At 42.7% G+C, this 25107-nt stretch overlaps 1 protein-coding gene across 3 annotated transcripts in view; it reads right to left on the minus strand.

Moving 5' to 3' along the window:
• SLC2A13 (solute carrier family 2 member 13) overlaps positions 1–19522 on the minus strand; it is a 142704-nt gene extending 123182 nt beyond the window's left edge. For 2 of the 3 annotated variants that reach the window (XM_059847328.1, XM_059847327.1), the window contains exon 1: positions 18756–19522. In XM_059847328.1, coding sequence (XP_059703311.1) covers positions 18756–19302 — 547 coding nt within the window. In that variant the 5' untranslated portion in view covers positions 19303–19522. The remainder of the gene's footprint in view (positions 1–18755) is intronic. The other variant, XM_059847326.1, reaches the window with a different exon arrangement.
• Between the last annotated feature and the right edge of the window lie 5585 nt (positions 19523–25107).

Here is a 25107-nt window from a genome sequence, read left to right on the forward strand (position 1 = left end):
AAACCTGTACTGTTGAACACCTAATAGACAAAGTAATTCCAGACCTTTACATCCCTAACTAGCCATCAGCCCAAATCAGTGTGAGCAACATTGCAATTATGAGCAAAGCCCTATGTTGCTATGTGGCATCCAACCGTGAAGGAGTCAAGGACCAGAGCAATTTGAAGAAATGCAAATAAATCTCCTCACTAGTTGATATTGGCTCAGATTTATAGAACAATCATATCTTAATGAGCCTTAATAAATAATTCTTTCTGATGACCACAAGAAGGCTTTTTTTATTGTTGTGTGCTATCAGCATGGATCAAAACCACAAAATCCTTCTTCACTTCAGAAAACCTCAAATTGCATCCAGTAGAAACAACCACAACTGTCACAGAGTAAATGCAATGCCCCAAGAAGACAGCATTAGTCCACAAGAGAAATGTCAAGTTTCAAGCACTCCCTTGTTCAAAAGATACAGAAGTAAATCCAGCTCATAACAAAATTAACATGCCAACCCAGAATACAATTCCTCCATAATTAAAGTGTTAAGGCCTTTTTTCGGCATCTCCAGGACAGCATCTCAGAAGAACAGCCTAGGGTAATCACATATAGTAAAGAGACATGAATATTCAACAAAGCATAATCAAGGAGGGATTATTTATCACGGCAGTGATTTTTCTACACTGAAATTCTTCAAGTCAAGGAATATTTTTAATATTTTAATAATTTACTCGTTATGAAATGGAAACAAGTGAGCCATGACACTTGAGGGAAGACAGACAAGAACCACCTACAGGCTACAGTGTGAAAGTTTATTAAAATAAAGCTTAATTTACTCAATTTATTAAAAGAAAACAGTTTAGGAGTTACAAAAAGAATGTAGTAATCTTTAATAATAATCAGGCAGTAATTTAAAAAATACTGAGGATATTCTATGATTCTAAGTGTTAGAACCACTTCATCTGTGGGGTCCTATTCAACTCAACATTAGCACCATCTGTGGAACAGCTCATTTTGGGGAGAAACAATTCCTAAACAAATAACTTTTTTTATTCAAAATTATGTTGAGATTATTCAAGGTTATAATAATTAAAAATTAAAAAAAAAAAAAGTTAAAAGGAAATTTATCTTGAGTGACATAATCAGAGAGTGGGATTTAATTAACCAGAGGCAAAATAATCAAGACAATTATCCAGAAAATGTGAAGCAAAGTTCGTTGCAACTGTCCAAGCCTCTGACCACACCTAGCACTACAGATGTCAGTTTACACTTCTCAGCAACCTGATTTAGTTACCTGTGTTCAGTCATTCTTTATGGCTACCATCTCTTCCTATTAATCCAGGCTGGGAAAATCCCAGCCAGACCCCACCCAGCTGCCTGAGTTCCTGAGTATCCCACTGAGAATGCCATACTGGGAATCTGTGCCTGTAGTTCATATCTGTGAGATCCCATTTCAGAAAGATACAAGAAATCATGAAGAAATGCATTTTTGAATGATTATAGCAATACTAGAATAACAATCAACCCTAGAAGTGAGTAAAAGCTATCAAAAAGCAACTAGGAAAAAGTTCTAATTTGTTCTGTTTCTGCATTAATTTTGATCTGTAACTTCATTGTAAGATGCAGACCTTTCATTTTAAAAGAGTAAAGCAGCCTAGATGTTTATACCACTCAACACTTATTTCTACCACATGGCAAAAACTTCTCACCTGAGAAAATAAGAGCATTTTTATTTTCACTTGAAAATTATGAATACAGCATAGTAGTTTTCTTTATGACAGCTTGTATAAACATGTAAGTCAAGCACTACTCGATCTACTTCAAGAGTGGTTTCAGTTTAAATAAATACTAATTGAGATAAGCAGTGCTTTTCTGTAGACATTCTCTAGCACCAGCAGACTGCACTGTTGGTGCTGCTCACGCCTAGGAAGAACCTGCAGGTGAAGGTGCTCAGGTCCTGAGGCACAGATAAGGAATTGCTTCCCCATCCAGCAAGGCAGGGGATCTGGATGAGTATCCCCATCTGAGCTACCCCACTGGAGGCTTTGGCTCTGGTGGCTGGCACGGAATTGTGCTGAGGCACAGGTCACCATAAGCACTCACTGAGAGGCTGGGGATGCCAATCTGTCTCTTTCTGCTGACTCAGTCACACGAACTGCAATTTCCAGCAGGGAAATATGGTTTTATAGTGACCCAGAAAGATTCATCAGGGCTCATCTGCATAGCCCATATATGCCAGAAAGTCAGCATTATAAACACAATCTTTACATGGTTGAAAAAAACCAATCCCACATCAAAAACCTCAGAAAAATGGTTGAATGCTTCAAGGATTAGCACATATTTTCTGTGCAGAAAAATTTTATTTTCAGAGGACAAGGATAATGGTTTGAAAGCTATACAGAAAACAAATGTTTCTTTCTAACTTTACACTTTTGCTTATAAACCATTTTTTCCCTAATTCTACTACAGTGATGCTTGTATCAGTGATACAAGAATTCTAAAGGAAGTGACATCTATATAAACATGAACAAGCTTTGGGAGCTGAACTCAGCCAAAAGCATGCCTTCAGGTTATACCTGAAAGCTACAGTTATACGCTTCAACTAAGACCTAAATTGTTTTTAACCGTGCCTCTTTCTACAAGTGAAACTGGTTAACTTCTCTGTAAATTGCTTTAGGTTTCACTGGGTTTAAAGTCTAGCAACTGTCTCCAAACATGAAGCTTCACATGAAGATGAGCAGAAGAACACATTTTCTTACCTAAAACTTGCAGTTAATTAAAAGGCAAATAAACATTAGAAAGACTAACCTCATTGCAAACCTAGTGTTTTAGAGAAAAAAAAGAGCATTTTAGACAAAAAATAATACTGAATGATTTCATTCCCTATTCAGGAAAGCCATTCAAAAAATACTGTCTGTCTAATGTAAATTCCAAATAATTTTGTGCTTGCCATGGATAAATACATTGTAAACATCAACACACAGAACTATATTTTTATAGGAATTGCTACATTTACCCACTTGTGCAGAAAACAGCATGACTGGTAGGAAGACAGGTACCAGTTATATAGCTTTGCAACTATCACTCTAAAAAATAAACAAAAGCCTTGCAAGCCTTTTTCAGCCTAAGGTTTGATTTTAAAATCTAAGTTTCAATTATGTCTTTATAATGCAAGTAGCACTCATGACAGTAATGTAGGTATAACTTACATTATAACAGTTACAATGAAAATATAGGAATCACAGCAATTGCTCAGTTTCTTTCTACACAAGTAGATTCACATGCAACCAAGCTTGTGTCTACAAACACAAGTGATCCATGCAGAGATAATAAAACTCCTTTCTTTATGACCATAAGGGAAAATATTTGCAGTACTGGAGGGTGGAGGGTGGTAGAAATCAGTAGTACTTCCTCAAGGTTCTTCCTGCAGCACCCACATTCTGCATGCCAGGGAGAGTAAGGCCTTTCCCAGTGCCCATGGGTTAAGTCAATTAGGGCTGCACACTTTTTTGCTTTAAGAGAAGCAGCTCAGCTTAAAAATCTAACTGCCAGTAGATATTTAAGTGTGATATATAGTGTCTTTCTCCTCATGATCTGGAGTTTCTCTGCTACCAATTCAATAAACAGCTGCTCAGTGCAAGTGCAATGCAACTCTAATAGAAGAGCATCCTATGGAGGAATCCCAAGTAAAGATCTCTCAAGAAAAGTGGTAGTCTCAGAGAGGGTTTTAACTGTAAGCACAAGGATCTTGCATTAGAGTGCTCTTAGCAGAGGGATAAGCCAATTTTTTCATGTCATAAAGGTCTGCACATGGAAATGACTTGTGACTGCTCTCCTAGACTACCACAACTGGCACACTCATGGTGCAATATTCAAGTTGTCAAGGGACACAAGGTTACTTTAAACACTTTTGATGTGTATTTACTTCCACCAGTGGCTTATACCGACCAAAGAAAAAGAAGCTACAAGCGAAGAATGAGAATGCTGCACTTGAGGGAGAAAAAAAGCAAGACAGTAGTGTCAAGTGCTAAAAGGAAAAAAGGAACAGATCAACTACTCCATTACCAATACCTAAGGGACAAAAAGCTGAGGAAGCCTCAGCCAACCAGGAGTGGATGGATGCTGCAGGTGGAAAGAAATTACTGCTAAATTTTGTCAGGGAAATGGACTGCCAAAGAGCTTTCTGGGAAATGTTGCTCTCATGACTTTTAATTTTTGACAACTTGCAGCTCTCTAGATGCATTGTGGTGGACAGTTATTTTCCAAACAGCAGATGTAATTCTGGGAACAGTTGCTTTACTTCAGCGTTTACTTTGCACTTTTTTAGGTCCTCACTAAGCACCAAGCACAACTCCTGCAGGTTCCCCTGCAGAGCAGCTCTTTCCTGCCCCTTTTTCATTCTCCAGGCACATTGGCAGGGCAGGATTCAGGCAGAGCTCCAGGTCAGCCTACAGAGAAAGCTGGGAAAACACCACATTGTTTTTGGTAAATCTCATTAAGTGATACCAGTCTTTGATAACTTTAGATAACCTCGAGATTAAGAGGAAATAAAGATGGGTATCTGAAGTGCCATTCTGCAACTCAAGGCACTGCACTGATTCTCCTGTCAGTCTGCTGTGTTGCCCTTACACAGTGAGAGAATAGTGAAAATGAGAAATTTCAAGAAAAATTAGGTGCTGCAATTCTAAAAAGTATATCTGACAGTCCCATTCCAATTACCACAGATCCAGCAAGTATCTCTAAGACAGAATCTGCTCTTCCTGGGACTTGCACTAGACAAGTTGTAATGAATCAGTGTAAGCTGTCAGGTAACAAGCTGGGCAATGAAATACTCCACTGCTTCAGTTTGCTGTCTGCCAGGTCCAAGCAACCCAGCTTTTTTGTACTTGAGGCACAGCTACTGGAGGGTAGTAAATTTTAACACCTTCATACCTGCTCCCACTTAGAAGTGGATTCCATCCTTAAAACTGAAAAGTTTATAGTTAAAAATGAAGGCACATTCTCCTTCGAAGTGACAGGACATTCTCATTTAAGGTTCAAGCTTTAAGGGAAAAGATTCATGCACAAGCCACCACTGAGAAAAATAACTAAATCCAGGATCTCTCTGAAAAACAGACTTTGCAAGCCCTGTGATTACAGCATTACTCCCTTTTCACTGAGAAAAATTTATGAAGAAATTTCCATACTTGAGGATAACTGAAAAGTCTTAGACCAGAGCAGGGAAGGATGTCTGAATCCCCACAGGACTTGTTCCAAAGAAACTCTATTGAGTAATTACTACCTCCCATCTTGATTTTCCCTATATCACATTTCACCTGATTTTTTAATTAAAGTATTTAATTATATCTTCATATAGAAACATTTAATTGAAACATCAATTATGGTAAAACCTAGCTACATATAATTGAATTTCCACTCAAAAGCAAAAATCACTTTTTTTACATTTTAAAACATTTTTGGCCTACTTCCTCTTTCTTATTTCCCTAAACAAAAGGTAGGGACTGCTGACAATACTGCAAGAGAGCAACATCAGAAAGTAGAATTAATTACCCACTGGGGAAGAATCATTAAACTGAGTACTGATAAAGTAATTGTGAGTAGGAATGGAACGAGTTGTGATAGCTTCTAATAAAGAACTAGGAACCTACAATGAAGGACAAAACAGGCCCATAGGAGACTGGATCTCTGAATTAGTCACTATCCTCTCCTACCTGCCAAGTTAGTTATTATTTATACTTGCGTATAGTAAGAAAATAATAAAACCATGGTATTTTCCCCATAAAATTTTACTCTCTGTTGCAAAGCACACATGTTGATGACAGGCTGTTGTCAATGAGGTTGGGAATTAACTGCTCTAGCAGAATGCTACTCTTCCTGTCACCAAAGATAACCTCCTTAATAACAGAATTCTCCTCCCTAACACTTGTAACCTACTGCAATAATATAACAGGTAGAAAAGCTCCTCATGGACTATGCTTCCAATGCAGTGTGTGCTTTCAGCACTTCAAATGTCTACTGCTTGTCATCTTGAGATCTACCTTTCATGTATCCCTAAAGCAATAATAGGTTGAGAAGTGTTTGCTTTACTCTGCCTCCTTTTCACAGTTGTTCTGAGTGTTCTTTGGTTTGTATTTCTATTTGTCAGCAGCAGCAGCCACTAAAAGCAGAAAGAACGGCCCCATACCCCAAAGCCATTCTTCCTATCTTCTCCTGTCCTCCAGAGCACAGCTGTGGAGTCTGTTTCAAACACACTAATCCTGAAAATCTTTGCACTTGGTTTACAGTATCCTCTTGCATAACCATCTTCAACCTCCTTTTTTCTTACCACAAAAATACAATCAACTCCTAATTAAAATATTCAGCAATAGAATCTTATTTCATTACTCAATTCTTTCTGTGCATACATGCACATGTGGAACTCTCCAGATGCCTGCATTCCTTCCTACTTCCCAATGTGGCAGTCTAGAAGGCCAGGATCTGACTCTGTTTCTCACCAACATGGGCCAGGAAAGACAAGTATGGCAGATGAATTACTGAGGTTCAAACAGTGCTGCTTTAGCACTCACACTTCCAGTTCTACCTCCTATGCACCAGTGCAAGGACTGATTTCCCTACATCCCAGCCCAAATGAAATTCCCTGGAGAAACTTGGGGGTAAGAAGCATTTGCAGCTAGCAAAACTGAAAAACTGACTAGCTTGACTGCAGCAAAGTAGTTCACAAGAAGAGCCCATCACACTTAACACACAAGCACAGTTCCATTCTGTGCATCCCACGAAGTCTCCAGGAAGAATGCATAGCAAAGCCTGAGACAGCAGGCAGCCCAGGCTCACCCTCATCCAACCAGCACACTGCCAAGGAGACCGATGCCCCAGCAACCCATCTGAAACAAATCCATACTCAGGGATCAAAGTGAGCATATAAGCAGAGGCTCTATTAAGTCAGCCAGAAACATGTTAATATTCTAGACAAGGAACACCAGAAAAGCACACAGTGCCTTCAAAGTTTCACCACTACAAGGTGAATTACTGAGAATTAGCTTCTGGATAGATTAAGCACAACTGTTCTCAACAGGTGGCTCAGATTCTGCTAAAGATCCAACTGGTATTACAGAGGAGACAGGACTGCTGGTCTTGAGCTATGAGGAGAAGCCTGCTCTGCATTCTGCATAACAAGCTTGGAGTACTGTTTCTTCCTGTGCAAGGAAACACTCCACATCTAAGAGGACAATGATTAACAGCCCAGATATTACATGGGTGTCAGGAAAGCAATTAACTTTGAGTCAGGGAGAGGCCTGCAGACTGATACAACAGACAGCCTTTGAATGAAGGGAAGGAGTAGGTGGGGACAGAGTAGGCAGAATCAAAGCCAAAACACAAACAGCATCTCTTCTTATTCTAAAGTCACCAACAGAGATATAACAGAAGGTGAAACAACAAAGCATGACCTAACAAATACACCATGAAACTCCAGCTTTTTCAGAAGCACACAGGCTGTTGAACATGATAGTATTTTGTGTACCCCAGCTGAAAAACCTGCAGACTAGGGTCAGGCGCAGAGTGAAGCCCTAAACCTGCAGGATGGTGAAATGCAGAGAGGAAATCACACACACCACACAGGTGCAAACAAATATTGTGCCCTACACAATGCGAGATTTTATGATAAATAGTAACTTCTCATCCCAATTGTCAAAGAACTTAGTAAAGTACATTCCCACTCACTAAAAGAGAAGTTAAGATTATTTGTGTAATGCTCTACTCAGTGTGTGCCCACGTTTCTGCTAAATGCACCAGTGATTTTTTCCAAGAAAACACCAGTCAATCATTACAAGAAGGATCTGTGCTTTATTTCTCCTCCTAACCAAGAACAACACACAGGACAAAATCAGACACAAGTACAAGCTCAAAATATTCTCACAGTGATTGAATTTAAGATGTAAAACATCATGAATGCCTACATGCAACATTTAGCCTTTTCCACCTCTATTTTCAGGATCCTAAAATTGCCCAGGTGGCTTTGGATTTCATTTGTACCAAGCTGTTCCAATGTGAATTGGACTGGTGAGGTCAGCAGCACCTATGATTAATGCAGGAGCAGGGAGTCTACGAGGCAAAAGACTTAGCTGAACTCCATAGTGAATAAAACCAGTCTTACCTTTTCCCCTCAGGCAGATTCCCCATTCCTGTGCTGACATAGCTACTACTGACCTCAACAGTCCAATAATCAAGGACCTGTGAACAAACAAAAAAGGTCACTTGTATGCAAACATTTGCTGAAGTGCATGCTTAAAGTACACACAGCTTTGGACTTATCCACTACTTCCTCCATGCTCAGCATGCTCCAGTTCATTCATTAATTACCACACTGCCTTCCTCAGATGTTAGACTCTCCACACTGTCCATCAGAGCTCCAAACAACAATCCTAAAAAAATTAACTAACCAAATCAGAGAGCAAGTACTTAGTGGCAGGTCCCTATGATTTTTATCTCCTTAATTTCATAAACAAAACTTCCCAGGTAGGCAGCTACAAGCATAAAAATTCAAAATAACAGGCAGAGTAGGTTTTCATACAACTAGGAACAGCAAATAAAGTACACTGACCTGAACCTTTAACATACAAAAAATGCCATAAGAATGGGTATTTCTTCCCTACTATCACCTATTGAAAGAAGGAGCACTAAATCTGACTTGAGCTCTCTGACTTTGGGATTCTGGTATACCCTCCTCCACCAGCTATACAAGAATTTAGACTCCCAGCTCTCCCTGTTCCCACTTGCACTCCAGTAAGATGTTCAAAGAGGCAGTAAAAATATTCCCTGGCTCCAACACCTCATGTAGGCTCTGTGCTTGTTATATTTCTAGACTGCTGAAGTTGCTCCAGCCTTCTTGTCATGGCTTTCATCATAATTTATTTAGTTAGCTACCACTCTTCCTATAAAAATCTCATAAGTACTTTATTAAGTATATTTATTAGCTTCAATCAAGAGGTTTTGCTTCTGAATTTCTTTAGGCACTTTTAAGATAGTAGGTTTTTTTTTTTTTTCCCTTTCATAACTCCTGATCATTTTTACAATAAGAATTTTGACAATTTTTACAGCTGGAATGTGAAACCTATGCTACAAAAGCATGAGAAAAAAATTGCAACATGCTCAGAAGTTAGCTGTCTTCAGCATCAGGAACATCTAACTCTTCCTTAAAGAAATTATTGAATCCCAACTGCTTATTCATTTTTTGTGAGCTAATGATAGAGTTAAGTACTGCAAGTACTTAACTTCCAGGTTAAGTACTGCAAGTTCCTTCAAGACTAGAGCTGTAAAACCTAAAGGGTCATAGTGTTTGAATTTTCATAATATTAGCTAAAAACTGTAAAGAACCACAGATTCCAAGTATTGTAGTACCACTACAGGCTTTGAACAAGAATCAATGGTAATTTAAGGGAGGAAATCAGAGGGATGCAAACAGGAGCTGCCCATTTCCACCAGCTGGTCTGGTCTTGTTTTGGAGGCTAAACTGCACCACAAGGCATGAGAACTGGATGGCAGCAGAGCTCCTGCTCCCTGCCTGCTCCTCTGGGCACAGCAGTTCTGCTCTGGTACTGCACTAGGGAAAAGGAGGAGTACTTCCAGATCTGCTCATCTCTTGCCCTTGGAAATGAGAGAGATGCAAAAGCAAGAGCTGATGAACTGCAGAAGACAGGGAAGGACATGAATCAAGGCAATTGCTATAGTTTTCAACCACTACCAATATTTAACTTTTCTATTAGAATAAATGTAATTGATGGCTTATGAACAATGGCACTGCTCCAACAGCAACATATCAGTCCTAACAACATGAAGTTATTTAATGACACTAAGGTCACCTTCATGCTTTTATGACTCTCAACTTGAAGGAAAGAAGACAGAAAAGAACAAACAACCCAATGCAAAACTTTGATATTCACCCATTTATTAGAAGTGAGGTCAGTTCAAGATGGATTTAAAGTTCAAATTATTGGCGCTGTCAAGTAGGCCTAAGTTCAAAGTTCTTATCTGGTGAACCAAGAGTAGGAGTGCTAAAACTATGAAAACATACCTAGAGAACTATGCAATGTTACTAAGAAAGGGAGATTGGTCAGTCTTTATAGGGTTCTTGCACAGAAAAAGTATTTAGGAGAAGGAACAGGAGAGAATTTCTTATGAGCAAACAGAAATTAAAAAGGTTCTTCCACTGGCACATGGCAGCAATCAGTTCAGTAGATGTTTCTCAGAGCAGCACTCACCAGAACACATTCCATATTTACAAGGCCATACACCCCACAGCATGGGCAATACAACCTGTGCAACCCCAGGCAGGTTCTTCTGCTCATTCCGACCTAGAATGCATTCCCCAGTATTTCCAGAGAAAGGCAGCAAAGTAGAAGAGCTGTGGCTAAACACAAACACATACCTAATACTTCTAGCTGCTGGAAAACAATCTTTTTCCAAAGTGATTACATGCATAGACACATTAAAACCACAGTCACTGGTTTTGCTTCCCTTTCAACCGCATACATGAGGCTCCCAAACTAATGAAAAGGGAAACAAAAGGGCTGGTACTTCTTGTTTCTGCAGGTTAGCCTGCAGAAACTCCCATTTCTGGGAAAAGGTTTGAAAACTCTTGCCATAGGGCTCCCACTTAGGGCACCAAGTTTCTAGAAATATTTAATTTTGTCTAGACTATGAAAATATGGGTGATGTCAAGGTGATTTTAATTTCAGCTACACATTTTTGTTTACATAGCAGGTTCTCCACCATTTCTGGCATCTCTTGATTTTGTGTCTATCATCTGGAGATTGACAGCCACTTCACTCCTGTCTCAGAGACAACTGAGCATGCAGCTGTATGTGCTTGGCTGGCTGTTCATTAGATTAGAGAGCTCCTCAAAGCCACCACTTGAGATGAGATTTGTGGCAATCAGATCTTCCCAAGAAGAGTGTTGAAAAGAGACCAGAAAGTTCTAGAGTTGATGCCTGAAGCAATTGGCACAGGCCTTCAGGGAGAAGAAAGGGAATCCTTACTTCTCCCTAAAGACTGTTCAGCCTTGCAGCGTCTGACAGCCTGTGTGCTAAAAGCATCAGGTGTTCCTGTGGTTCTCCACACAGCCTGGAAAATTTTCTTGGCTGGAAGCTGTCTTGTCACCCAGGAGTGGAAGTAGAATATTCTTGTTGCTGTAGAACACTCACAAAGGATGAGCCCCAAGGCCAGTGCCAGGTGGTCCCAGAAAACATCAGCTCTAATGAGAACCAAGAAGCCACTGACATTGGACACAGAGGACAAACCTCCTCCAGAGAGCTGCTCTCTCGCTGAATTACAATGGAAAAATCAAAGAGGAGGGTGGCAGGAAAGTTCAGGCAGAAAAGCTGGGTTGACAAGTCCTGAATACACACAACTAAAAAACCCTTCTACAAAGGAGGGGGAAAAACCCCTGAGTGACAACTAAAGGAAAAGCGCAAGGTAAAGACAAAAAGTTGCATTTATCAATAAACATACACATCTTTTTTTTTTTTATTAAATTTACACAACTGCTCCAGTGTGTGAGCCCACTAGCACACAGCCACATGAAATGATGGCAGAAGTCCAAAGAAAGTCAACACAGGTGCAACCCCTGGGGCACTCATGGGGACTTCAAACAAGAATCTGCAGTTTGAAAGGGAGGAACACAAAAAGAAGTCTGTCCCCAACTGGAGAAGAGGCAGACACCCTTACTGTCCAGCTGAGTAAGAGACCAAACCTGGGGGGAAGTGGGAACACATTGGCCAAACCCATGGCTGAAAGCATGTTGTGGCCTATCCACAGCCAGCTAGAAGGGGGGGAGGGAGCTCTGGGGTCACTGTGGCATTTCATCTGTGCCAGCAGCACGTCTGGAAGGGACTTGTGAAGGAAGGAGGGACAGACTGTCTGAGCTAAGAAACCTAAGTTCAGTGACTGGGTATACAAAAAGCCAAAATAAGAAACCACCTATAAAAAAATCCCCTTCAGAACATGCATTTACTTTGAATAAATCCTTTACAAAACCAGTCTAAATCTGACAACAAATCAGAGGGAGATCAGAAATTGAAAGAACGGGAACATGTGCTTTTAAACCTTCATTTCTACAACTATCATGAGCAAAATACATTTTAGAAGAGTTTGCACCCAAGTTGCATCAAAATACTTACAGAGAATTTAGCTAAAGTAATCAGATGGCTCCAGACCTGTCCAGAGCTGTGTTACATAAGATCTCTTCAACAGAATTAACAACTGCTTCTCTTGGTACTTGTCCACAGGCATAATCACTTCAAAGAAAAACCCAAAGGTGGAATTCTGGTCTCCTGATGTTCATCAGTCACTGGTTTCAGGCTTCCAGCAGCTCAATGCAGACCCATGCTCTTCACAAGCTTCACACCAGAAACACTGAGTGTACAGGTCAGATGTGAAAGCCCACTGATGAAGACCCATAAAGCAATTTTGCAAACAAAGCTATCCATCAGGCCCATTATACCTCTGTGGTGCCAGCATGCCACACAACCACAGTTTCTCACTTTGAGTCCAACCATCTCAAGTAGAAATCACCAATTTTCAGGACTTCTGTAAGACTTGCAACCCAAAAGCTTGCCATTTGAAGGTAATAATCCCTAAGATTCTTAAAATAGTATTTTAAAAAGAAATTAATATATTTTAAAATAGGATACATTCTATAAAACTCCACTTAAGAGCATACATCAGCTGTAATTAATCTTGAAGTCTACTGATAATGAGATAAGGAAAAACATAATTTAAAAGACCTTCTTTTCAGCACCACCATTCAGTGATTCTTTTTCTTTTTTCATTGCTTCTCAGAATACAACTGGCAAAGTACAGATAGTACTCTCAGAAAAAAAATTAAGTGCAAGTTCTGACAGTGCAGAGCACGAGACAGCAGCCAGCACCTCGAATCTGCTGCTTGGACTGTCCCCAGATATCCTGACTTGTGCCTCTGCTGACAGGACTGGTGCAAACTTCAGCCAAACAAGTCACTCAGACCCAAGAGTTCCAGCTGAACGATTTGCTGTCTCTAACATCACAGATGCCACTGGTCTCCTGTTCCTGTAGCAAACAAAGCATTCTGAAAATAAGCCCACCTACAGTGCCCACATGAATTTTTCAAGGTAAAGAAACACTTGTGTTTAACACTACAAGCTTCCTTCAAATTGCCTTTTTATCAGGAGTAAGAAGACCATAATTTCAATTTTATGTCACACATGAAATGGATGCTTTCTATATTTTTCCAAAATAAACAAAGATACTTATAATAATCCAACACAACATAATCCAATTGAAACATAATCCAGGGATTATGCTGCAATAGAATAGTTTGACCAAGTACAGGGAAAATTATTTTATAAAAATTCCCATATTTTAAAGACAGAAAATAAATTCAAGGTTTATGAACTATGGGAATTAATTTCCTTCTTAAGTTACATAAAAACAATAGCAAAAAGGCCAAAACGCCTCCCTTATGACTTTAAAGAGTGTCCAGAAGAATCAAAAATCCAAAAATTCTCTGAGGTGTAACTCTGTGTACTTAATATTGCATTCTGAAATGGTCACTAAATGTAAGGTAGCAATATTCCTGTGCAAATTGCTGATTTTTGTATTACACCATCAGACAAAACATTAATGGAGTCAGTGCTTATTGACGTGACAGTGAACTGAGCTTAGTACTGCGTATTCTGTCCAATGCACAAAAATTAGAGGACTTCAAAACATACAGTTTTTAATCTTAAATTAATCCTGGTACCCTGAAAGATTTCAGCTCCAATCAGAAGCTAATGTATCCTTCCAGATGCTTTTGCACAAGAATAGATTAAGCTCTTAAAATACAGAGATTCAACCCTGAGCACACACAGTAATGTCAGTACCTTTAGATCCTGGAAGCTTGGATGACCATCTGTGAGCAGTGACAGCACAAGAATCAATTGCAACAACCCAGAAATTTGTCTCTCCATCCCCCTCCATCCCAACTGCCCGTTTATACTAACAAACCACTGTCTCCAGAGGCAAAAATAGCTATGAACCTCCAGACTGAAAATTACAAGCATCTGTCAGAAGCAGCACAGCATATTTGGGGGTTGAGGGTGACTCCAAAATGTACCAAGGTATAAACTCCTTTAAAATATCAGGTTGCTGAGGGAGGATGAGAAGATTAATCTGGTTTTCCAAGATAAAAATACACTGAAAAATACCTGAAAAAGCTCAGTCATATTCCAAAAAAGAAAAAAAAAAGAAGGTAATAAAAACCAGCACACATATCCTAAACTTTCATAGGCAACATGTCATACCTGGTATTTTCTAGTATTTCCACAGCATATCAAGTAGTCCAGATTATATGGCAGACCTTTATTTAACCACTTCAAATATCATACAGAGTTTGTACTACACAATGCAAGTCCTTTGGATAAATTTGGTTATTTTTGTCATTTGGCATTGAACCTTATTGTCAATAGAAGCCAACCCCACCAGGGGAGCCACAACCATATGCCAGAACTTTTCACTCCAGCCTAATTCTTCGTACAGTCTTGCTTCCTCTGCTCAGAAAATGACCTACATATGTAGTCAAAAGATGCTACCAGAAGCACTACATATGTCAGATTCAAATACAGCCTTTAAAAAAATACTAGAGACATTTTGAGCACAAAGCAAGCACTGAGCAGTAGGCTTACATTGTGAAGAAACCTCACCTATGAAAGACAGGAGTCAAGGAGAAGATAAGGCACCTAACCAGACAGGTCCCCATTGCACTACAGACTCAGTAACATACACATATTGCAACCCTAAGTAATTCTGCTTTCATGAGAGCTTGGGTAATGTGTGCATTAAGTAATGCCTAAGCCACACATTCAGCAAGAAAACGAAACCTGAAAAGCTGATCGTTAATTGAGCATCATTTACTCTGCATACCAAACAAGACAGGAGTATCTAATTATCCAGCTAATGATTGTACATCAAGACAGAGATCAGCTATGGAAGAGCAAGCCTAATGCTGTCACTTCCTGAACTCTGCTCAAACTGCTTTCCTTCCACAGGTGGTATGCAAGTGTTCTTGAAAAAGTAACCTGAACAGCTCACTCCCTGAAGCACCATGCCAACACCCACCTACAGCAGCTGTAAGCTTAAAACCTTCAGCATCCCCAGACGACAGAAGGATAAACAACTCCCATTGCAGACAGATGAGCTGCTGGCAAACCATGGCCAAAGGGTTCGGGCAAAAAAGGACATCAGACTGATCACAGCCTAAGAAAGAAGTGATTTTGCAAGCATGGCTGTTTATTATTATCCTTTCTAGTCTCTGCTGGTTTAGCCCCAGTGATTACTCTTCTCACTCTTTGCCTTCCTTCTCAAGACAGCAAGTGTTCAGTAGAAATAACTCTTATCTCCAGTCATACCTGGTTCTTGCTTTTATTGTAACAGTTCTGGCCTGACCTCAGGCTTTGGGACAGACCAAATACGAGCCAAGTGAAGAACCCAGCTTTCCTGTCAAGCACAGAAGCCAAACTACAGTAGCCAACACAACAGGAGGAGTCCTTCACCATTATCAGATGCCAAAGGTCCAAACACACTTTGTACCAAAGACTTCTTTACCTAGCTAAGCTCATACTAAGTGTTACCAAGCTCATGCAATCCAATTTCCTAAATGCTTGGATTTTTGCCCCCATTTGCTGTAATGAATATCTGTCCAAGTGTTGCATTCCTGAAATCTGGCTCAAATTCCTAAAGAGTCCAGGGCACCAGAACTGCTTGGAAATGGGCAGGTGGGAGGAACAACAGCCATAACCTTGTTCTTAAGCCATTTAGCCTGGAACTGTCATGAACTATGTATTTAGAAATTCAGATCTGAAAAGATCTAAGGATATTCTAAGCTCATGATGAACATGTTTTCCCTTTTTATGAATTCTCTATATTTTGTATTAATACTGAGGGGAAGAGGGACAGAAAGGGAACATAATGGTTTCCACCATAAAAATCTATTCAACATTTACAATAAAAGAGGATTTAGACTTGTCCTTGAGAGAAAGTCTTTATTTCCAGAAACATCTCATTCTGTAATGGCTGTGGAAAAAGGACAGTTTTTCCATTCCAAAACAGCTCTAAGGAAAATGGTAAGAAATGGACAAGACAGACAAATGAGAGATGTTCCTCATTTCAGCATTTATCCTCTAGTTTTCATCCTCAAAAGTTTAACTTTATTCCTTTATAAATTACAGTCACAAGAAAAATAGCAATTTTCTCACACAGACAAAATTAACACTGATCTATCCTGTAACCAGCAAGGGCAGAAGGAACACCACCACATCTGTTTTTACAGCACCACACTACTGATCATAAGACAGTAATTCACTTAGTAAATGCAAAAAAACCCCATGTATCTGGAGTCTGGAGTAGAACTTTTGATGGGCAATTTGCAGAGAGCTACAGGAAAGAAACGTAAGAAATTAACTGTGTATAAAATTATACACAGTTAAAAAGTTTTTACTGGTTTTCAGGTAGGAAAACACCACTGCACCCTCACATTTTAGCAGTTTGTATTATTGCTAAAATGTCACATTACTGAACAGACTTCGCACACCAACACTAGGAAACTCTGGCTCACTTTGGGCAGTAAAATGATAGTCAGGAGTCTCCAAGAGATGAAAGGGAAGAAAAAACTTCCACCAATTTCTAATGCCTTCATTAAATTATCCAGGCTCCCTCTGGTGGGGGATTTAAGCTAGACTGTTCCTGTTTGCTATATGAGAACAGCTTTGAACCACAACAGGCTTTTTCTTTTGTAAAACAAACCGAGTTATGACTGGACTCCGCAATTCCTGGAGTCTCTTGTCATGCTTCAGTCACAGCAACCTGAGGTAAAGCTTTGAGCTTTGTTTCTGGCCCTAAGCTACATCACATAAAGAAGAGCAGTCGGTGATTTAAAAAAAAAAAAAAAAAAAGCAAAACCATCAATTTTTAAAACACTAATTATTGTCACTGTGCTCCAAAATCCTCTGAACATTTCTCCTTTCTTACTTCAGCTCTCCAGAGTCCCAGCAGAACCACCACTTCTGCCCCTGATGTGGACAGAGGCTAAAGAAAGATCGCTCTCCCCAGAGCACACAAGAGATCTAGGGCTCCTAGTTTTCATTTCTGGTTATATATTGATTGTTTTAGGTCCCAGGTCTCATATCTCTCCAACAATTTGAATATAATTTATTTGCACTATGGTCAGACAATTCCAATATGCCTGTGTATCTCTCTACAAAACACACACACGGGAGTCAAGCAAAACATCCATCCATTTCATTTCTCTACAGCCCCTGAAGTTGTCGTTGTAACCAGTTACAGTAAAGGAACATGACAAGCTTTACAAACACAGAAAGACATCACATTTGGTATTTTTAGTATCTACCACTAAATATATGTACTACATATTGCCATAAAAATTCCTGTTAGCTGTGCAATCCCATAGTCAAATTTAGTTTTGCCTCCTGAACTTCATGACCAATACTATCAACATTCTGCAGTCTGAAGTCTTGAAAAAACAGCAAACATGCAGAGAGGTAGCATTCAAAAGAAAAAATAAAAAAAGAACCATCCATGCAACTTGAGGTAGGAAAACTGCAACCTGATGTTGCCGTACAGGAAAACCAGCATGAGCCCTTTCATGGATGGAGACAATTTTGTTTCTGACAGCCCTTATTATGACTCACTAACTTTTCTTCCTTAATAAGGCCACAATTTGCATCAGAGAATGTGTATCTATAACAAGCTCGAGGACTCAGAAAATTATCCAATGGCTAAGAAACATAACTTTGCTACACAGATGAAAACAGTCTTAGTTCTCAATTTGTCCTTGTGCTTTCAGACAGAAAGGGATGCAAGACAATACCTACTATAGTCCAAGAATTCTGATTAATCTCATACAGCCCATCTTAGAAGATGAGTATAATTCAAGATAGGATGGCAACTAAAGCTGAAGAGCAACTCAAACTTGAGGGCTATTTAGGATATAGTCGGCACAGAAAGCAGTCTCATAGGTCAGAGAAAACATCACTGCAAGTTCCTTGGGACAACTACAAAGTTTTACGCTTGCAACCCATATAGGACGGCAAATAAAGAGCAGCAATTCACGTTCAGTATATCATTAATAAAATCCAAACCCTTCCAAAGCAAGCGTTAACTTATTTAGACCAGGGAGATTACCACCTCATTTTGCCCCAGAGGCGTTCCTTTAGTGACCAAAAGTAAAGCTATGCGGGGAACCAGTAGAGAGGTATTTATAGTTCAGAAAAACGGGCGTGATCTCCTCGTCCCTGACTTCCCAGAACCCCCTCAAATGCAAAGCCTGCGGCGTGCGGTGTCGACACTGATAGACCACCCTAAACATGGAACCGCAGGAAGGATGCGAGACCATTCTCCTCATACAGAAACCAGACAACTCTCCCAGCAACGGGGCAGGACTACACCACCTGTAATAAAATCCAAGAGGGCAAGCATACACCCCGTCCCCTTGCACACCGCGCTGCGATGTCCAGGGGACCCCACCCCGGACCCCGCTCAGCCAAGCGTTCCCCTCGCCAGCTCCCCAGCCTTGGGCACTCCGGGACTACTTCGCCTTCTGCTTCACCGCAAGGGGTTTGCGGGCGTGCAGGGACGGGCGATTCCCGGCTCGGTTAAACCTGCCCCGGGGGAGCGCTGCCCCCGCCGGGCAAGAGCCGGGTCCCCGCGGGGGAGGGAGCCGGGCGGGGCGGTGCGGCACTCACCGATGCCCAGCCCCACCACCACGCGTCCCGCCAGCAGCGTCTCCTTGTCGCGGGCGGCGGCCAGCACGCCGGACCCCGCCGTGAAGAGGCCGCTGGCCAGCAGGATGCAGGGCCGCCGGCCGCACAGCCCGTTCAGGACGCCGCCGGCCAGAGCGGACAGGGCGGCGGCGCCCACCGTGCTGGAGACGAGCAGCTCCTGCCAGAGCGCGTCCAGGTTGAGCTCCCTCTTGAGGAGGAGCAGCGCCCCCGATACCACGCCGGTGTCGTAGCCGAAGAGGAAGCCCCCCAGGGCGGAGAAGACCGACACCACGTAGACGAAGCCGGGGGTCTCGTCCTGCTGGAACTGGCGCCGCGCCGCCCGCTCCAGCTCTCCGCCCGACGCCGCGCTGTTGAGGCTGGAGCAGGACTCGGCGGCGATGAGGCTCCGCTCGCCCGCCGCCGCGCCCGAGCCGGCGGACCCGTCCGCCTGCCGCCGCCTCTTCTCGCCCATCAGGTTGCTCAGGCTCCGCAGCGTGTACTCCACATTATCGCTGGCCTTGCGGGACATGGGACGGCCGCGGCGGCTCCCGCCCCGACCGGGGGAGGGCAGGGGGCTGAGGCGGGCGGCTGCCGGGCTACTCAGACTAGGGCGGCGGGGCTGCCGCTGCTGCCGACGCTGCCCGTCCTTAGCGCGCCCGCCCCTCTCGGGCCGCGCTCAACTGGGTCGCATCGTCCCCCCGCCGCCGGGCGGACTTGAGGGGAAGTTGCCGCCGCTCCCAGCGCCCGGGCGGAGCTGGAGGCGGAGGCAGGCGGGGACAGCGCCGAGCGCGGCCCGGCGGGCGCAGGGGCGGGCTCGGCCGCGCCCCCCCAACCCCCCCGCCGTTCGTGGTACGGGGCAGGCGCGACCCGGAGCGCCTGCGCACGGAGCGCGCCCGCCGCCCTCACTCGCGGGTGGCTGTGCTGGCAGTGTACGCTGGGGCCGGGAAGGAAGTCGGGATGGAAGTCGGGAAGGAAGCCCTGAGCGGGTGGGCGCCGCGCAAGCCCCGGGGCCGGTCCCCCAGCCTGTGGAGCTGTTCCCGCTGGCAGCCCTCCTCTGCATGAGGTGCAGGGGGCCGCCGGCCGGGGCTGCCCGCCCGCCCCCCGCGCGGTTCCGCACTGCCTGGGGAGCGTTGTCCGGGTGCCGGGCGCGTAAGGATCGCAGTTGACTTAATAACTGGATCGTTTGAACGGAGACAGCGTTCCCCCGCGTTAGTCATTTTCTGAAGCACTGGGTGACACTGGCTGTGCTGCTGAGCACGGAAGTAGCGGGTTTTCCCTGCTGGGATCTCCCGGCTCTCTTCGTCCCAGCTCACTTGCTGGGACCATTTCAGATCGTTAGTATCGATTGATTGTCCCGACCTCCCCTGCTCTCCCTCTTTTCAGGGTGTTAACGGGAAGGGCCCTGGGACTGCACAGCTCCCAAAAGCCCTTCGGCGCTGATGCTCTTGCAGTGGCTGGCTGTCGCTGCCCGTCCCGTCCCTGCCCGCTGCTCGGGCAGCTGGAGCCGGAGCCGCGCTGCTGCCACGAGCCTGGCGAGAGCCCTGGAACGAGCTGCCCAGAGACGACTGGCTCCCTGGAGACACTGAAAACCCACCTGGGCGTGTTTCTGTGTAACCTGCTCTAAGTAACCCTGTCTTAGCGGGGCGTTGAATGATCTCCAGAGGTCCCTTCCAGCCCCAACAATTCTGTGATTCTGTTCCAAAAAAGGGGAAATTGCCAGCAGTTGTTCAGAGTGGGACAGGTTTCTTGCCATGTAGGAGCAGAGTTTGGAGCTTGTTCTCGTGTTTGTGCTTGAGGTAGAGCATCGTGTTCTGCTAATTCCACCTTTAAATAGTCTTTTTGGGGATATTTCACCGGAATGCAGAGCCTGGTGGATCCTGTCAGCAGGGAGAGGTGCCCAGCTCCATGAGGACCCAGGCAAGCTTTGCTCCCAGTGTGCATGGAAGGGCCTTCCAGATGCAATGCATTTTTGGGGAAAAGTATATGTCATAATATCACAATATTATAATTTGTACTTCTTGTATGTTGGTATGCATATGGATAAAACAAAATTTTCCTTCTGACTTAACTGTCTTCTGTAGAGAGTCTCATAATGAGGCCAGCCAGTACCCAGAGAATTTTGGTAATTAACTGGATCAGTTACCAACCCACACCTTGTGAGCAGTACTAGTCATAGCCATGTGAATTTAAAAATTAGAAGAGGGAGCAAAGTCCAACATGGCCAGCTGCACACAGTCTCTTTGGTGGTTTCCCTCTGCCTCAAAGCAAGCTGTGACATACTGATACTGGTTCAGATAATACCAACTAAATAAAATAGTGAGCTGTAGTTACTAAAATTAATTATAATAACAGTATAATGTCTGTATAACTAATCCAGTTAGAGACAGATATGGCAGTGGATTTCTAAATACAATAGGTCAGCTTGCATGTTTGAGCATGGGAGAAGCCTGAACTAGATAATAATTAAATGCATGTTAACAGTTATTTTTAGTCAATATTTGGGTAACAGGGTATGATTGGCACTGAGCATTCCTTATTTTGGTAAAGACCAATAGGGGCCAACCCAGTACTAAAGCAAGAAACAGTTCCAGGCTCTAGCATGAGGAATGAAGTTATCACAGGATCACAGAATGTGCTGAGTTGGGAGGGACCCACTAGCATCATGAAACCCAACTCCCAGCCCTACAGGGCACCATTCCTAAGAGTCACACCATTTGCCCTGGAGCATTGTCCAAACACTTTTAGAACTCTGCCAGGTGGGTGCTGTGACCACTGCCCTGGGGAGCCTGTTCCAGTGCCCAACCACCCTCTGGGTGAAGAACCTTTTTCCAATTTCCCCATCAACCTCCTCTTACACAGCTTCAGGCCACTCCCTCAGGTCCTGTCGCTGGTCACCACAGAGAAGAGATCAGTGTCTGTCCCTCCTCTTCCCTTCGTGAGGAAGTTGTAACTGCAGTGAGGTCTCCCCTCAGTCTCCTCCAGACTGAACAGACCCAGTGGCCTGAGCCACCCGTTATACAACTTCTCCTCAAGGTCCTTCACCATCTTTGGACACTCTCTAATAATCTAATGTCTTTTCTATATTGTAGTGCCCAAAACTACAGTACAACCCCAGCACTTGAGATGAGGCCACCCCATTGCAGAGCAGAGCTCTCTCAATCCCCTCCCTTGCCCAGCTGGTGATGCTGTGCCTGATGCCTCCAGGACACAGGGGGCCCTCCTGGCTGCCAGGGCACTGCTGACTCTTATTCAGCTTTCCATTGACCAGGACCCCCAGGTCCTTTTCTGTGGCACTGCTCTCCAGCCTCTCATTCTCCAGTCTGTCCATACATCCAGGGTTGCCCCATCTGAGGTGCAGAATCTGGCACTTTCCCTGGTTGAACTGCTGAATGCTGGACATTCTGTCCAGAAGAATATTATGAGAGACAGTATCAAAAGCTTTACTGAGATCCAAAAAGATTACATCAACCACCTTCCCTTGATCAAAGAGGTGGGCTACCAGGAAGTGTCCCCTCAGGTCCAGCAGCTCTCCATGAGCAGACGGGCTTACATTTCTACAGCACAAGCAGGAGAGAAGCTGTAATCTTCCAGAAGTCTCCAGACTTGCCTAACAAGCATAACACTCACTAGTTTTTTGTTTTGTTTTTTTATGTAAGCCCCAAATAAAAAAGTGAGACACAGTGCATGAAACAGAAAACATTCACACCAAATCCCAAGCCAGCTAGAAGGATTGCTTTTACAGAATACTGTCACAACAGCTGGCTGTCACAAAAACAACCTGTCTTTTTAATAGCCACTGCAGATGCTGGAGGCATTCTGTATGTTGCAGTTAATAGAGACTCAAGAGAGCTAACAAAAAGCTTTTATTTTTTTCAATTGATGGCCCAACACAAGCACAGACATAATTTCTCATCAGATCGTGCTGTCAAGCTTCTCTCTTAAAAGGATCCCCTGAAGAAAGACCGCAAAAAGTTCAGCTGTGAGAGTTTATGCGTTACACTGAAGACTGACTTCATGAGAAAGATGTAGGATTTGTTTCTTTTGTAGATTTTCATTGTTGTTATCATCTCTCTATAGTACTGCATTTCATGATAAAAGCTGACTTATAGATGATTTCACATTAATTCAAAATACAGTAGGTATAACTAGTAATCTAAGACAGGGCATTGGATTCAAAGAAGGATTATGCTTGATTTTAGATATGATGTTATGCTTTCAAGAGATTGAATATTTAATTGAAACACTGTTTAGATTCACAGCACTTTCTCATTCTCTCCTTTTGCACAATTGTTTGCCAGGAGGTTGTGAAGTAGATCAAAAAACTTGTCCAGCTTTCAAAAACTCAAAGTTTTGTGTTTCATAAAGAGCAGGAATAATCACAGGATTTTACTGCTTTTATGTTGTTGATACATGGCATGCATCAGAAAATGTCTTCCAGAAAATACTGACGACTTTGCAATGTCCCCAGAACTCTGCCAGACCAGACCAGGGGAGTAAGCTGAGTCTTTGCAGGCACTCAGAAGTGGGTGGAGAGTGCTGAAATCTCCAGCCAAGATTCACAGAGAGATGCTCTAGGTCTGTTGTGTGATAGTCTGGTGGTCAGTAGCCTCATCCAGCAAGTGGGAGGACAGATTCGTGGATTTGCTTCAGCCCAGGACTCAGGACCCAGGAAATCTCTTTCTCACCTCTCAAGAAGTTTATAGGTTCAATAGAGAAAAGATGGATTCTTAAAGGAAATTGGGTTAATGTGCAGACAAGAATGTAAGAGCCGTGGGTCTAGACAGACAGTGAAGCAGAAAAGGATGTGATTCTGTGGCAAAAGAAGGTCAGCTTTATCAATGGTGGCTATATTATTTACATAAAACCAAAAAAAAAAGGCAGTATTACAAGCAGCAAATCCTCAAACCAAGAATTCTTCCTGTCTTGGTTGGTGCTATGGGGGTGGGCATGAGGTCTTTACCCTCATGTGGGTTTCAGCAATACAGTGTCCAACCCCTTTTTCTTTTAAGCTCATAAACTAATTTCTTGTTTTTTGCTGTTATGATGCCTTTAACTCTGATGCTGCTTTAATAGTCAATTATTTTGCCACAAGATTTTTCTAAACAGAGTTGCTGTATGAGTTGAAAAATACTACTGTGCTGGGCTGAGGGAAATCCCTGAGCTTAATATACAAAAAAAGATCAGCAAATGCTGTTTATTACAGCAGCTTATATAATGTCTGAAACCTTAGAAAAGCAATGACAGAACCTTTTCTTTCAAGTTAAGTTTGCTTGCAGTCTCAAGATTCAGAAACCTTTACTGTACACAGAATTTTACCTCCTCTGTAAAATCCTTTCAAAATGAAAGTAGCATCATAATTTCTTAATGAGGAATGTATTGGTGCCATGCATTTAATCCTACTGGTCAAGTGTTAAGAGATAAATTGCTTAAAAAGTAGGAAGAGTTACAGCCTTAGCACTGGAGAAGGGTATGGATGATGGTTGATGGCAGAAAGAAGCTGACAAACTGGGAGATGAAGCATTCTTGTCCTAACAGACTAACAGCAGTGCAGCTAAGGTTGCTAAGACATCACATCACAGGCTGTTTCAATCCCAGGTAACTTTACCAAATAACCATCTGAGCTCACAGTTTGCATAATTTCACTCTCTTTCTTTCTCTAAATATGGATTCCAGCAAACCCACCTCAATCCTATTGAAAATGCAATTGTAAGAAGCACATTTCTCAAAGTTAAATTTTTCTCCCTATTTTTGAAATCTCCAACTTTTTTATGCTTTACAGCAGGGACTCAGTTTTTTGGCAGGAGGACAGTTCCTTTCTGCCTTTCCTTTGGCTGTCAGAAGGGAGATCTAACAAGATTTGACTGAAACAGAGTCTCTGGTACAGGCAGCAGCAACACATGTGAAAACATGCTGCTAAATCTAGTGTGCCCCAATGGCTGCATTTGCAGCCACAAAATAGAGAGTTGTGCACTGACATCTGTGCAGGTGTGCAGGGGTGAGGGTCAGGCTGTGCATTTAAATGCATTGCTCTAAAATTCAGGGCCCAGCACATGTTAAAAGCCAGTGCAAAATGTGGGATGGGGGTGCAGGGGGATGCAGACTTTTATCATTGCACAATTTGGATTTTTTACATTTGTGTACTTGCAAAGATGCTTTGCTAGTTTACAATCCTTATTACCCTGTAAAAGTTATAATTACTTAGTTACAACACCCGGCAGCATGAAAATCAAGGACTTGGCCCAACACTACCCATGAGATTCCAGGGATACCAGGAGTTATCTTCAAACAGATGTACACCAACACAGAGCTGTTTGTCTGCCAAACAGAAACCTCC

The sequence above is a fragment of the Haemorhous mexicanus genome, chromosome 5, assembly GCF_027477595.1.
Source record: "Haemorhous mexicanus isolate bHaeMex1 chromosome 5, bHaeMex1.pri, whole genome shotgun sequence".
NCBI lineage: Eukaryota > Metazoa > Chordata > Aves > Passeriformes > Fringillidae > Haemorhous > Haemorhous mexicanus.